At 37.8% G+C, this 16,541-nt stretch overlaps 1 protein-coding gene across 21 annotated transcripts in view; it reads right to left on the minus strand.

The window, feature by feature from the left end:
• The window catches only part of ZMYND8 (zinc finger MYND-type containing 8), an 83,928-nt gene that overhangs the window by 19,924 nt on the left and 47,463 nt on the right, over positions 1-16,541 (minus strand). For 9 of the 21 annotated variants that reach the window (XR_015951155.1, XM_088674605.1, XM_088674599.1 and 6 more), the window contains 11 exons: positions 15,796-16,014; positions 14,426-14,539; positions 13,480-13,572; positions 11,374-11,461; positions 10,438-10,493; positions 9,504-9,581; positions 8,125-8,240; positions 6,092-6,573; positions 2,234-2,368; positions 1,066-1,218; positions 192-689 (listed from right to left, as the gene is read on the minus strand). Coding sequence is in view for 19 of the 21 variants with exons in the window: in XM_088674605.1 (XP_088530731.1) it covers positions 192-689; positions 1,066-1,218; positions 2,234-2,368; positions 6,092-6,573; positions 8,125-8,240; positions 9,504-9,581; positions 10,438-10,493; positions 11,374-11,461; positions 13,480-13,572; positions 14,426-14,539; positions 15,796-16,014 (2,032 nt within the window). In the remaining 2 variants the exon portion in view is untranslated. Of the gene's footprint in view, positions 1-191; positions 690-1,065; positions 1,219-2,233; positions 2,369-6,091; positions 6,574-8,124; positions 8,241-9,503; positions 9,582-10,437; positions 10,494-11,373; positions 11,462-13,479; positions 13,573-14,425; positions 14,540-15,780; positions 16,015-16,541 lie in introns of all 21 variants that reach the window. The other 12 variants (XR_015951154.1, XM_035121318.3, XM_060277282.2 and 9 more) reach the window with 3 other exon arrangements.

The raw sequence follows: 16,541 nt of genomic DNA on the forward strand, positions 1-16,541 counted from the left end.
TTAGCTGCACTGTTGGATTATTAAGGAAAATAAAATTATTTCCACCCCATTCTAGAAGCACACGTTCATACACACACATACACACCAAATACGGTATCAGGATTTCTGGGAGTGAACACCACAGACAATTCAGCAATGTGCTTAATCTTAGATTGCCAATACACATAACAGGAAAAAGTATATTTTTCTACCTTCTTGCTTAGGAGGAGATTCCTTGGGTTCTTTTTTATTTTTGCGTCCCTCACGCCCGCACTGGTCTTCACCTAGGTCAATAACAAGTTCACTTTCTGAGTCAGAGTCCAGACCAAGATGTACTGTTGGCGAATCAGTCTCATCTTTACCTTTCAACTTCTCTTTTGTAGGATGTGGCAAACTTTTCCCCTTTTCAGAAACTTCTTTATCAGAGTCTACATTTGCCTTTTCTTTGACAGGGGTATCTGTTTTTTCCACTTCTGTGACTGTACTTTTAATTTCTTCTTTTTCCTCAGTTGGTGTTGGTGGTTTTGGTTTTTTTTTCATGGCCAATGATTCTTTGTCACTTCTTGCACCTTCTTTTTCTTCTTCTTCCTGATCGTTCTTGGATTTCTGTTCATCATCACTGATATATTCACTATCACTAGAATCTGACTTTTCAGAGTCCTCTGAGTCACTATGCTCTACTGCAACATCTTCAGATATTTCATTGATGCCTAAGTACAAAAGAAGACTATTTATTTATTTATTCATAGATTTCTACCACACACCTCTTTACAATTATTGAGGCTTATAAAATTTAAGTATTAAGCCATAGATATAGTGAGCACACAAACGTTGTAACAGACCAATTATATACCGTACTTATAATAATTCTGTGAAGTAGGTTGTTCAAGTTTTAGTTTTACAAGCAAGGTTCATTTGCCTCCCCAAATAAAGAAGCTTTGAACCTTCGTCTGCTAAGATACAAGCCAAACACTCTGTACAATGGACAACACACCATATTTAAGATCCCCGCCCCATTTATGTTAAAATGAAGAATGTTTCAACTCTAATGCCTTCAATGTAAATTTGATATTACCATGTGCATACCTAACTGTGCTTTACAGCTCTCTATTGTCTTGTCAAGATTAAGCTGGAACCTGCTGCGAATTTGCCGCTTTGGGGAAATCAGTGGTGCAGGTGTGGTTTGCTGCTGGACTGATTCACTCAACTCTTTCAGATCCATCTCAGCTTTACTACGATCTAGAATATTAAATAAAAGTATTTTCATTACATAACACAACTTAAACAGAAATCATTTATTTCAAGAAAAAAACCTAATTCAATCAGTCCACACTCAACATTAATACTTGATAATATTTACCACATATATTACAACAGTTCCACATAAATACTGAACGACTATTTAGAAGCATGGCTGCAATTCCACAAACAGTTAGGCTGCTTAAATTTCACTGAAGTTGATCACATTTAAATTTCTGATTTAATTTTCACTGAAGTTGATGTGAAGGTTTGCAGTCAAGGAGTACAATTGAGTATAAACTCCTTCTATAGGCCTAATCAAAGCCATATTGAGTGAGAATTGGAAAAGAGTCCAACTCTGATCCTTGATTATGCTGATGTGAAAAACTTATACTGTCGCATACTTGGCATAATACTTTGTCAAGCCCTAGTCAGTGCTCTCACAAAACCTATCCACCAAAGTTATACAAATTGACCAAATATGCCAGGAGGCTTTTCTGAACTCAGGCTGATTGGGAAAATCACTGGTATCACCTATATCAGGCATGTCAAACCTGCGGCCCCTCCAGATGTTTTGGACTACAATTCCCATCTTCCCCAACCACTGGTCCTGCTAGCTAGGGATCATGGGAGTTGTAGGCCAAAACATCTGGAGGGCCGCAGGTTTGACATGCCTGACCTATATGTTCATGCTATCCAAGGACCAGAGGATTTTGTCAGAAATATTTAGTTTTATACAAGAATAAGGAACTATGGTTTTTGGAGTAGAGCAGGTAAGCAAATATCATTTAGTTCTCAGAATCCTGTATCTGCTTAACTATGTACTTTCCCAGATATTTCAAAAGCATTTAAAATATCCTTAAATTAAATGAAATTGTTTCAATCAGGAAACAGAAAGTGTACCTGTCCACATTTATGATTCTGCACTCAGAGAATCAACTTGGAACTTCTCATACTTATATCAAATAGCATTGATAAAATGAAAGTTGGTACAGTACTGTCAATTTTAACTCACCAAGATTAAGATTCAGAATGCTTCCTGGAGTGGATGTTCTTTCTTGTTTAGCAGGCGTTGAGACTTGAGGAGAGAAAGGTTTGGGGCTGCCAGATAAGCTCCCTGCTTGGCCGGTCCTTGTTGGTGCTGGAGAAGCTGACAAAGTAGACAATTGACATAATTGTCATTTCAAAATATGACTGAAACCCCTTATTCAGGTATGACCAAAGTCTTGGGTCTACTCTGTGGGATTTGTAGCATTTTTGCTTTGAACAGGAACCCACCCACCCCCAGCCCACCCTGGTTGTGGTTTGCACTTACTGGATTTTTCATTGCAGATTAGGTGTGCAAAGAGCACAAACATCAGTATTTTACATTAAAAATCCATTTTATGACAAAATACACTGGAAAAAGTTTATTTTATACAAAATGTGTACCAATTAAACGCAGACATTGCATGTTCTTTCAGAAAAGTCAGGAGGACAAGACAGGAGTGCCAATGAAAATGAAATGAACAGGAAATCAGTAGGCTGCTTGATTCATCCCTAATCCTTCCACAGCATAAGTGTTAGAAAATATGAGGGCCCTTATTAAGTAGCTGCACTGGAATAAAAAGAGTGCAAAAATTGTGAATTTATTTAAACAATTTCAACTGAGAGTAAAATTCTCTTTTATTATGTCAAGTAAGAAGATTAATTATACCAATGATGTGTTGATTAACACAGAAAACTAATTAGTTAGGAATACTTTCAGATACTATCAACTTGCAAGCTCTCACTTTGGAAATACCCAGTTTTAGGACTACTTCCCCATTTATCTCTACCCACCTTAGATTCTGGTAAATTTCACCTGTGTGTGGATTTCCTATACCATATTATTCTCAAGACACTGTTCCAACTTGCTAAATCAATACGAACTATTTTGAAACATGACTGAGCTCCTCTACAGGTTTAACAGCTTGCTTGCTTGCTTACTTACTTACTTATTAAGATAGTTTAAATTGAATGTCTTGCAAACAAGCATTTATCAAATTCTAACATGCTCTTTTGCCAGCAAGTTAAGCCAAAGAGCCCTAGATTAATATTTGCAAAGCAGAGAAATCTTTCATTATACTATTTAGCCTTCAAATTTAAGATGCTTCATGTCATCACTTCTTCTAATAGCAAACTCAGGTGGTGAATAGCAACAAGACTGTAGCCAAAACAGGGTCACTGAGAAACAAGGAGATATCAGCATGCTTGGAAGAATGCCATGGTCTGAAGAAGTACATTAAAAATAAAAAAGCAAACTAAAGTGGCAACAAAATGAATAGTCCAATGAGGACTGAGCATGCTTAGTAGTTATAGAATAAGGAATGACATCTGAAAAAGGAAAAGGAAACAATGGGCTGGGAGAGGAGGGGGAAATGCCTTGTTTGGAGAGAATGGCTGGCTGGAACCCGAGCAGGAGCTTCTTTTATGTGGAAGGACAAAATGTTGCATTGTGTTGCAGGTCCAAGTTTGTATTCTTTCAGGTCACAGTCCTGAATACACATCAATAGAAATATCTGTACCAGTTTTCTTGCCTTTATATGAAATAGTGAGGATGAGTTAGCGGGAACTTTATGTCCATGGAACTTGAAAATTGGGGGCAAACCCAAATTTCCTTCAGGCATATATTTCATAAACCTCACATAGAGCAAGAGACTGTTTTAAAGCATTAAGACTGCAACCCAAACCTGCTGCTGCAGCTCTCTAGAGCTACCACCGTATCTGCAACCCACCCACTTACAATGGTGGCAGAAGGTGGGGAGGGCAACAGATCAGGTCCAACCCCTGTGCCCTCCCATTTGGTGGCAAGAAGGGGGAGATTTGCACTAGCAGAATAGCCCAAGTGTCCCTCTATCAGGAGACTGGTTGAGCCATCAGAAGCAAGTAGAGGGATGCCTCCTCACCCTAGAGCTATGGAGGTTTGGACTGCTGCCTAAAATATGCCTTTCCAGAACCCAGATATCATTACCAGAACAAATAATGGCACATTCAGGCTCAAAATTCCATTTTGTCCAGTTCATCATAGCATACCTAATATATGCATCAAATTAAAAACCAGGTGTGCCCTTATGTTTGAAAATGCATGCCACCAATACACTGCATAATACCAGGTCCAAGACAATTTGCTCCCCAGGTAAAGGTCTCAAATTCAGAGTGTTTCTGTAATAGAGTAATGAGTGGAAAGATGAGTACTGGCAGGAATCCGAGTGAGTTACAAGTGAAGGGAGTTCTAAGAAAGGACAGTTAAGAGACTATGGTGAGCAGGTAAGATCAGAGAGGAAAGGCATAGGTGAGAGGCTGGCAGTTAGGGTAGATGTTGAAAAAGGGACTTAGAAATAATACTTGTTATTCATAACTAAGTAACTATTTTTTCTTGTTTATTTTATAAAGTTTACTGGTTCTTAAATTTATCTGTGTTCTGGTCTAGGTCGATTCTAGAAATAATACATTTTCCCCATAGGCTTACTTTGATGTGCACAATTAAGCAAATAAAGGAAGATTCCTATTGCTCTCTGTAACTTGGTATGTGGTGACAGCAGATTAGAGATTACTGGGTACTTGGTCTACATTCCAAAAAGGAAGATGATCATAAACTTCAAAAATTATCTGATTCTCCTCCAATTCCAATTCTAAATGCAGAGCAAGATTATTCATATTATATGTTCAAATGAAAAGAAGTTGTGTAATATTTAAAAAATGGAAAGCAGTCACTCTCGCAAAGAATTAAGCAAATATGCAAGAGCCTAGCACAATAGTAAATGTTAAGAAAACTTCCTGATGTTATTAACATAAGAAACAAATAGAGAATTCAGCCATGCCTAATGAAGAGAGAAGACATTCATGAATGAACAAATTAGGATACCAACACTGGATCTAATAAAGCTTTTTTGTAAAATACTGTGCTGACACTACACGTAAATAGCCTGGGGGGAGGGGGAAATGAAGACTCTGTAAACAACTTGCATTATACATAATCTATTTTTGCAATATTTTTTTAGCTTATTGTGCTAGATATTGTTGCTTCCTTGCCTCTTAATGGTAAGCATGTGAAGCTAAATTCTATTGGAGATTTTAAAAAGCTTGCTAAAAATAAAAGAACACCATGGCAAAATGGTCTTTGTATTCTAGTCCCTAACTTGTCACTCTGCACTACCTTTCCAAATTCTGTATTCTGTGAATTGTAGGTGCCTTCCTTGCAAACCACTGCTGATACTGGGGCAGACACCCCCTCCCAAAGTTACCCAGTCCCACTGACGTGTTCCTTGCAATGACACTTTCAATAACTTTAAACAATAGCTCCTATCCAAGGAGACACCAAGACATCATATTCCCCATTGCACCTAGAGAAGGTAGTATGAAAACCTGACCCTCTGGACCAAACAATACATCCATCTTTGCAGCCCATCAACACACTGAAGTATCAGAAACACATTTCTACCTATTCCTACTGATCCAGATGCTCAGATCATGCTCCACCTCCCTGGTTCTTAGTTCTCCAGTGCAACGGCAGTCTGACCTGACATCCTTTGTTGAACAATTGCTCTGGGTTCTTTCCTAAATGATTCTCTTCCCAGGTGCCTTTGGCCCACCTTGAAGTTAACACAAATCCTCTGCTATTAGCATGGGCAACAACCTTCCTGACTCTGACCCAATCTTTTAATTGTTCCCAAGGTAGTTGTGCAGATGCTTAGGAGCAGAGCTGCACCTGAGTCCAACAATACCTCCTACAAGTATTTTTATAATGAACATCAGATTATTTCCTTCCAGTTTTCTGACCTTCCTTGTTCTGCCTGATGATAAAGTTTGAATATAGCCATTGAAGCAGCATCTTTTTTTCTGCCCTCCTTACCTGTATTCTTATCAATAAAGTCCATGGACTCTTCACTTGCGCTAAAGTGACTGGAGGTTGCCTTTTTCTCTGCATCCTGTTCAACATCGGATCCCGTATGAACAGATGAATTTGTACTCATTGGGGAACGTGGCATGTCTGTTAAGGAAATCCTTCGCCCAGTACTGGTACTCAGCATTGGTTTGCTCATTAAAATCTTGGGTGATGCTGTCATATCAAAGTTAAGTTTAATTTTCTCTTGTTTGTCAGTCTTAGCAGTTCCAGCACCAGGATTTGAAGGGTCTAACAACATTTGGTATTGGTTGTTGGGAGTATATGGTGTCCGGAAAGGTGCATAATTAAATACTCCAAACTTTCTGCGGATGTTCTCCACATAAACCTCCATCTCTTGCATTGCACTGTTGAATATGCTTTTAGTCTTTTTCACGGAAAAAGGAATTTCTTTAGACATGAGGTAGCAATTATTTACTGGAACCCAGGCCCTGCATATAAGACAGTAAAATAATGGGGGAACATGACATTAAATTTCATGTAGATTGTGTCTAAGTCTTACTTTCAAGTATGTTTAGAATCTGAATAACAAAACTATGAATGAATTTCATAAAATTATGCCTGTTTGAGATTGAAACCTTCATTTAGGACAAACTTAAGGATCCTTCAAATCTATGCAATACATACTGCAGTTTAGACAAAACCATTCCAGGTGTGTGTTTTGCTTTCAAAACAATTTGATTAAGTAAATTCAACATTGACAGAATCAAAAAGGGGACACTGAGCCATTCAAAACACCTCCTGGATGAACTTTCAGTCACAATTAACCAGGAAATTATTATCCAGCAGGCTGTAATTTTCCTGTAGTGTTGGCATGTATTTTGCAATGCTGCACTAATATACTTATTAAACACCTCATAACAAGCACTTATGTGGCGTTGTCTTAGGACTAGATTGTTAAGACCTGTTCATATGACAGACCATGAATACCACACTATCACACAATCAGTTCTTTGACTGGCAAACTTTGTGGCGCCATGGTAACCAAAAGGGCAGTGAGAGCAGGCCAACTACAGGAAGTGTAGGAATTCCTGCATGCTTTGTGGGGTGGGGGTAAGGGGATTCCCCAGGTACACAGTAAAATACTAATAGTATTACTTCCTTTTTTGAAAGAATGTTGCCATAACCCCTTCTGAGAGAGTAGCACATACACAAAGCATTTCTGCAGGTATAGAGCATGATAAATAGTTGGTGGATGAAAAATTTGTCGTCAGGGAAGCCAGGGTCCCCACCCAAGTTCAATGACAGCAATGGGGAAAAGTAACTCTCCTCAATGTAACATGTATACCTACCCGTCTTTTCAATTTTAGGGGTATATAGCCATCCTTGAAACTTTGCTCTGTAATGCTGCAGCACTCAGCTTAGGAGCTGCTTCCACCATTCACACACCATCAATTTTATGCTCCTACATTGTTTCAAGGGGAAAGGAAGGCTGAGCCCCCACATCACACAAATTCTTATGGAACATCAACATATTTGACTTTCAGGTTTATATGTTACAAAGTTGCTTTTTTGTGACTCCCTCAATTAACAACATTACAGTGATGCTAAAATATTAGAGTAACTACTTAATGTGTATAAGGCATAAAAACATAGTTTGATCTAATGATGATCAGTTACCCCTGCCACAAAATTTAACATATTCTAGGCTTTATAATGTCCCAGAGAGTAAATGCAACTGGAGTAAAACATTGCCTCAATGTTGTGTATACAAAAACAACATACTGGTTAACTTTATCTATTCCAGATATGTTTAGTAAGCTTGCATTGCCATTGTGGCAACTAGTTGGTACGAGATATAAAAATATGATAATTAATGGGGAAATGGAAAGTATGTACTATACATGCTACTAATATGAAGCACTACAAAGCAGAATAATAACATGTGAACTATGCAATAGCAACCACTGTGTGGTAATAGATATATATTTAAAAAAGAAGAGTCATTGAACCATTCAACCACCTTTTGACTGAACTCCCACCTGTCATGCTGACCAAAGAAACGAGCATCAACTTGACCATCTTTATCCCTCAGTGCTTTAGCAGGCCAGAATGGGAAACCTTTGAGCTTAGCCCAGACCAACGGGTGTGGATTGCTCTAGAGGAAAGTGCAGAGAGACCACACAATGAGAAACTATTTAAAGCCATGTAGTACTTTCTAATTACTGGCATGCAAGACAATACTTTAAATTATGATATGGATTGCATATTTCAGATATTGGAATGTACCTTCCTTATGCAGAAAGGAAAGTGTTTGTCCAGATAATTGCATAGCTTTAAGTTTTCCCATTCTTTGTATGTTATGAAGAGAAATGCTTGTCTTGCCTTCCCTTGAAATCTCAGTCCTGTTTGTAGTGGTAGTGAGATAGTGATCAAGGGGAATTGAGAAGGCTTGCCCTATAAATTATTATATTTCTATGTCTAGCAAAACTCACCCAAAATTGAAAGTTTTGCGTCACTTCTGGAAGATGCTTAGAATGGGGTTTGCTGAATCTCCAGAAAAACAGGACAAACAATGCTTGTGGTTTGTATGGAGAGCATTAAACCATAAGTCTAAATTCAGACAAGATGCCGAACAAAGCCATGGCTTAGCTCCAGACAACAGCAAAATGACTGGAGAGGAGCAAAGGAGGTATGATCTCTGTTTCAGGAGCCTGCTTGCTTGTGCTGTCAAGGTTTGACTTGAGTAACATGTGAATGAGGGTACAGTGAACCATTCTTTATTTCAGACTATGTGACGTAGAACTGAGGCCTTTACTTGTTTCCCAGTGCATTTAAAGAAAACATCTTTAATAAATGAATTTATTTCAATGGTTGGCAAAATTTCTTTCAGTTCACCTAAGCAGATATGTATTGAAAGAAATGCCCTATCTCAAAATGTGTTAGGAACCCAAATACTTTTCCTCTATGACTGTTTTTGATCCTCGGTTGCTTGCTTACCAAGGTGAGACAAGAGACAGTGGCTGAGAATTTGAACTATGTTTGTACTCTTGGCCACTACATTAAGTTTCTGTTAGCTGCTGAAGTAGTTTGCACATTGACAATCAAACCAAATATTTGACATTTAATTCACATAAATTAAAACAGGAACAAGTGCAAAACTAAAGACTGAGTTTAAGGATTGAATGTTTTAGCAAAATTCCTGTTTTCCCTGAAAGGCTGGAGTGCTTGGATCTGCCAAGAAGCAGGAGGACTATGAACAAATTCAACTTTTGGATTTACACATCAAATGTAGCTTAAAATGCATACTTATAAACTGGAGTAGATTTCTCTAGGTTACTTACAGATTTAAAGTAAGAAGCAAAAGAATAATTCCAAACTTAAACTGGATTAAGTGTGTACTGGGGGGGGAATTACTTACACAAGGCTCACAAAACCAATTTTCTCGTTTTTGGCAAGCAGCTAAATAACATTCTGGACATACTTCGATTTCATTCATCTGTAAAGAGAAACATCAGCTACTGTAGGAGTTGGGAGTGTGTTATTCAATTTTAATTATTCCAACTGTTCTATTAGAAGTAATCCAGAGTAAGATGAGCAGTCATTGATAATTTTCTACTGCAGAGAATAATACATTTTGCCAGTCTGTGAATTCTGAAATTTAAGCATACTAAGGCTGCAATCCTACCGGTATACCCATTAAAGTGAGAACAAGTATCAACTTACTACAGTGAAAATATATATAGAATTGGACTATTATCATTGCTTCCTCAGTAGCTGTGCTGTTTAATATAACAAGAATATATTCAACATAAATAAATCAATGTTTTAGCCTTCCATAGTATAATGGAATCTTGCCATCTGACAAGCCATGGTTCTCCAGCTACTTCAGCTATTTGTATACAAATTGCAACAGCTCTACCATGCAAAAAGAATGGAGTTGATGAAATTGGTGCTTCTTGCTCTAAATTCCACATTTCTGCAATGTGGAGGCAGGGAGGCACAGAAGGAGAGTAATGTGCTTTAGAAGCCAAATTCTGTGTGTATGTCATTCTTATCGTGCAAAGATATACCAAACACACACAGAGAGTTTAAAATCAGACTTCTGCGCAGCCAGTTTAGCTATGAAAGGAATTTGGCCTCTACTGTATTCTTGATGTTAAGTGCAACCCTATACATGCCTACTCAAAGGTAAATCACACAGAGTTCAATGGGGCTTACTCCCCGATAAGCAGATCTCTCAGTGCAGTAAAGAATGAAGATCTAGCTCATTTTATAGATGGCAGTCATAGTCAACATTGATATTTTTAATGTTTAAATTAATACAGTATGAAAACTAACTAGGTAATACATACCTCATGCTCACAGATTTTGATTATGACTTTTGCTGTTTGTGTTAATTTGTGATTTCCTGAGGAAACAGATATGCAGAGATGTCTAATAAAATCTCCATTGTAAACACGTTATTTGTACTACCAATCTATAATAAATATTTCTACTGGTTGGTATTTGAAACATTTATTAAAGGAAAATTATTGGTGTCACAGTCCTTGTTTGGCTACTTCTGAGAAACTAGCACCACAGCCATTCTGTCTTTAAGACTTTTATTTTGCCTGACATTTACAGTGTGATTCAGTATCGAGAATACATGTCCGATCAGTCTGACGAAGATTCTCCCAATGCCTGTTGTCTGCTCCTCCCCCAGCATAATAAGCATGGGATTCCTGCCCTCGTCCCTTTGCGCCTGCGTGCTTTGGAATGTCTCAAGTCAGGCATGAACTTAAAAGGGCGAGGCATCTCCCCGCTGGACACTTCCCCGGATCCCTCCCCCTGATATCCTGTCTCAGGTTGCAGTAAGGGCTCTAGGATGTTGCCTGAGCCATGGTGCCTCTCTTCTGCGATTGTCAGGGAATGTTCACTGCTAAAACAGTCCCTGACAATTGGTATATTGAAAACTAACAGGCATAACATGGCCACAACATTTTGGAAAGAATCCTCTCTTTAAATAGTAATTATTTGGTGCCAGTCCCTTTTAGAGTAAACATTCTGCATTTCAGAAGCACATTTTTCAACCTAGCCTCATACAAAGCAAGCCAACTTAACATATATTTTAAGTCAGGTGAGTATGAAAAAATCCATTTGAAATCTCTTCTTTTTTGGTGTTTAAAGCTCTTCACTTATTTAGATTTCAAGTTCTTATGTATGGATGCTTCGCCTGCCATTTGTTGCGGCATTACCATAATGTGGCCTCATGATCAAATGATACAATTTATCATCTTACACATACTTACCCCCATTGTAAATAATGCAATTGTGCAAAATCCATTTGGCATCAGCCAAAAAAGCTTCTGTGCATCCATACATCTTCTTTTTAACATTCTGCAAAAGAAAATATTAAAAAATGTATTGAAAAATAATTTCTAAATCCAGAAACTAAGTTCACATTTTATTCCATACAGATTTTATTTTTTTATTTTTATTCCATACATATTAATGAAAAGCTGTGTCTAATTAGATTTTGCCAAAAGTGAGATTGCTGTTGAAAGTGTTTTAGTTTGTTCATAGTCAAGAACTTAGTTGACATAATCAACATTGAACTAACTTGACACAAATGTAAGAAGTTGCATCCATGTGTCACAGTAAGGTAAGCCATGGTTAATACGGATAAACAAACAAACAAACAAACAATGATAACAGTTTACCATGGACAAGCTGTTCACTCCTGCCTCACTCCTCCTTACTAGCGTATGGGAGCAAAAACCACAGTGCCTGGATTGGCATTACCTACAAATTGGAGTGGAACAATTGCAATCATAGCTGTTGGGAGTGAAACAAACCACTGCCCCTGGTTCAGACATAAATACTAAGACAAAAATTGTGGTTGTTGCACTCAAATACTAGCAAGGCAGGGTGAAGAAAGAGCTATCTATGCATTCATAACAAACCATTAATCATGGCTTGCTGTCATGCGAGAATACATCTAGAAAGAGCATGGCTGTTATAGACTGTGGGAAATACTAGTTATAACTGAATATATTTATTTATTTAAAAGGATTTATATACTGTTTGTTCACTAAACCTCTAAATGGTATACATATAATACAGGATAAAAGTTGTAACACAAAGAAAGAAATCCCATAAGATGGGAGCAAAAAACCCTCTTTTTAAAAATTATTGTGATGCCAATTTTCATCCATGTAAAAAGAGGGAAAAACAGGTTTGTTGTGTTCTAAAGAAAATAGTTATTGATGACAAAGAGATAAAATAATAGAGAAAAGTTACCACAGCAGCAACACCAAGACCCACCTTTTTGTAATTTTAAGTTGTTTTAAGCTGTTTTTAATATTTACCAAATTCAATCCAGTTTCAATCAAGTATTATTAATCCAAAGAGAAAACAATAAGAGAACCATATACAAGTGCTGACACAAGAGCCAAAATCAAACGTTAAACAGATAGCATGTACAAATTAAAGGCAAACCAGTCTTTATAGTCTTTGAGGCTATCTAGCGGTCAGCAAGTGGCAGCAGGTCGAACGAGGTGTCAATGGTAGTAAGACAGGCTGCCGGCGTTTTTTTGCCTGTTTCGCCCATATGACGGGCTTCTTCAGTAGTTCTCCTTGTACTTTTATGTTTAGTGCATTCACTGGTGGTATAAACCAGGTCTTATTAGTATTCGAATTAAGACACTAATATACATAATTCGAATACTAATAAGACCTGGTTTATACCACCAGTGAATGCACTAAACATAAAAGTACAAGGAGAACTACTGAAGAAGCCCGTCATATGGGCGAAACAGGCAAAAAAACGCCGGCAGCCTGTCTTACTACCATTGACACCTCGTTCGACCTGCTGCCACTTGCTGACCGCTAGATAGCCTCAAAGACTATAAAGACTGGTTTGCCTTTAATTTGTACATGCTATCTGTTTAACGTTTGATTTTGGCTCTTGTGTCAGCACTTGTATATGGTTCTCTTATTGTTTTCTCTTTGGATTAATAATACTTGATTGAAACTGGATTGAATTTGGTGCCTTTGCGTGCTGCTTGTTTTATTTTGGACTTTTGAAGAAATTGGCAGCATTAGCCCATCATCTTTGTTTTTGTTTTTAATATTTAAGCTGTGATTTAATATTAATGTTTGAAATTGCTATAACCTGTCCTGGGACCTTATGGTTGAGGGTGGGCGGGCAAATAAATAAATAAATAATACTAATACTAACACAAAGGATAATAAAGGCCAATATTTCCAGTATAGCTATTGGACAAGCTTGCTCATCATCTAGAGGGGAAACTGCATTGATTTTAGAATGAGACAATGCTGTACATATAGTTATGAACACAGTAACAACAATCTAGTAGAATTAAATAGGATTCTTCTTCTTGCTATCAACCAACCTTTTCTAATGTACAAAGGTCCATTGGATGAAATATGTATTCTGCATAATCTGGATGCTGATCAAGTGAAACTGGCTTTTGAAATGGCTCTGTCTGTTTGAATAAAAACAAAAATAGAGTCAGGACTGCAACATTTATTGTATTAAAATTGGTTTCAACTAATCAATTAAAACTTTTGTCAAAGTAAAAAGTTGGTCTAACAAGCTGATGGCACATTATCTAATATTATTTAGCAAGGATATTTTAGAACCATTGGGTTGTGTCCAATTCAATCATGCTCTGAACAGAAATAAATTGACTAACTTAAGCCCATTGATTTCAATGGGTGTACTCTGAGCATAACTCAGTTGGATACAACCAAGTGCCTCCAGTGAGAGAAATGGGGAAATACCACCTTTAAAATTATACATGCCATGACACAGAGATAAATAATAATAATAATAATAATAATAATAATAATAATAATAATAATAATAATAATTTATTATTTATACCCCGCCCATCTGGCCGGGTTCCCCCAGCCACTCTGGGCGGCTTCCAACAAAACAGAAATTCTAAAATACAGAAATCCAAAACAAAGAAAGCTTGCCTTTCACTTCAGAACTATTGTTTTTTTACTCTTTTAAATTTGTAGATATCAAATCATCTAAACTCTTTTACATAATGGGCTAAAGATTTATTCAAATGTGATTGTGCAAATTAGACAAAAGCCAACATCTTGTGAACAAACATCTGTCGTGAAATTATAGATGGCAGTCTGCCGGTCTTAAGAGTAAATTCCGTCTCTCCCCCCCCCCCAAATGGTGGCAGGAAACCAATTTTTTCCACCATACATTAGATAGGGTAAGAAAACTCTAGGGAGCTTTACATGCAGTCAGAAATCTAAAAGCTGAACATAAACAGACAATATCCAATGGAATGAAATAGTAACACGTATTATTCTTACCCCTGGCTGTTTCATTTTCTGTAGTGCAAACTTGAGCAAGTAGGATAGCTGTTCAATAGTGAGCATTGTCATAGCTTTACTCTGTGTTTCTATGCATTCCGCTACAGTAATTTTCTAAAAGTGAAGATTGAAAATACTGAAAAAATTGCAAAATGTGTGCAGGTAAGTACCCCACCACCCCTTCATCATCGTGGAACATGAAGATTAATGCCACATGCAGACATGGATGTTGATAATTAATTTTCCCTTAAGTGGTGCAACTGTCCTGTGTTCATGAAAATGTCCTATCGGTTCAGAAATGGTACCCTAAAAAGATTCACGTTGGTGATGGGGGAAGATGAAGACAGGCCGGTTTTGCTGGCAGTTTCTGACTGACCCCCCCCCCCAAATATTAATGAATTATGAATCCTGAAGTTAAATGTGGCTGGGCACTTGCCCAAATCTTCCATATTTCTACCATGGTGCCCAAGGAGCTTAGGATTTTGCACCACTTGTCTTGGACAGGAAGGAAGATTGTGAACCAGAGAATCATGGTTAACAGGAAAGAAACATGGTGCCATAGAGGATAATGGAATCTGTGTGAGTGGCAATAATCACTCTGAATAACCTACTCAGGCCCTCTAATTTCCCCCCAACAAATAAAGCTGAAAATGCTTCCAAATGTAGAGGACTTTGATTACGCTCTTTCTAAATGAAGTATACCATTTTTCATTATACTGAGGCATCTACCAGTTGGTGTGCGAGGCTAGCAGTCTTGCTATACCTAGAATGATTGCTCGTATCTATCCTGTATTACTTTGCCAAGTTTTTTTCCTCTCTCTCTATTAGTATAAAGATCTCAGAGGCACTGACTAAATCCCCATTCATACTTCATGCTGGTGGTCTGGAACCTGCTTCCCTGTGAAGTTTTTTTTTTTACACTGCCCCAGTAAGTAGTTGAATGCAGAAAACAGGTAGGGAAGGCTAATCCTTCCCAGCAGGGAAAGAATAAGGCAGAAAGGAATCATACAACTGGCCTGGCACACACCAAAGTGATGCAAGGAAGATATCAAACATAAACCGCTTTCACCACAACATGCTAAGTGTCCCTCGGGAGGCACAAATGGACACAAATGCCGCTGCCATCCCCATACAGTGGTACGAGACACGAGCACAGAGGATGTAGGTGATAAGGATGAGGGGAAACATTAATCAAAGAAAAACAAACAGAATGGTAAATATTGGCAAAAGCCTTGTTTTGGATGCAAATTTGCATTGCTTCTCTGCCTTTCCAAAAAGTGACCAGGAAGTCACACTGGAAAGAAAAAACATGGTTCTGAGAGGTGAAAACCAGTAGCAATGAGACACATATTCACCTCAGATAGACTAACCTCACATTCTGGGCAAAACCAATCCCCCTCTGGCTCCGCTGTCAGTTTCAGACACTTAGCATGATAAACCCGAGGGCAGAGTTCACAGCAGAGGACTTGGCCTTCCCGATGACAAACCCAGCAATAGAAATCATTCCGTCCATCCTGCGGTACAACATCAACAGGGTCTGTGGTGAGTGGCTGCTTCATATAGTAAAACGGACCATGTCTTAGTTCTGACTGAAATGTAGGCAAGAAAGACAGGTTTGGTTTCAAAACAAATTTGTATTTTAAAATAAATATGATGATCAAACATGACCAACCAGCCCCCACCAGCATTTGATACAGCCCACCTAATATTAATTTAAGATTACTTCTCTCATTCAGTACATAATAAGCATTTGAAACCAGAGCTACATATATCCCCCTCAAGCAAGTGCAGTTGTCTCAACTTAGATGTACTTTAATGTACTCTAATGTACTGTACTTTAATTAGGACCAAACTAGATGCAGTTAGTAAATGTATAGTTGCTTGTTTAATACAATGGGTGGGTTATGGGGAGAATCAACCCTTTGTCCAGAAATATATCAGACACCCTACACCACATCCGATACTTGCATTGGGAAAGAAACTTGCATTAGCTGCAATGGTACATAGATAAGCATCATTAATTATATTTCTGGGGCAGATGACTCTTTCCATTGGACAACCTTCACCAGAAAAATCCGAATTTAACTTATTTGTATTTATACAATCAATAGTTATA

This window comes from Zootoca vivipara, chromosome 7, assembly GCF_965207765.1.
Source record: "Zootoca vivipara chromosome 7, rZooViv2.hap1.1, whole genome shotgun sequence".
NCBI classification, from domain to species: domain Eukaryota; kingdom Metazoa; phylum Chordata; class Lepidosauria; order Squamata; family Lacertidae; genus Zootoca; species Zootoca vivipara.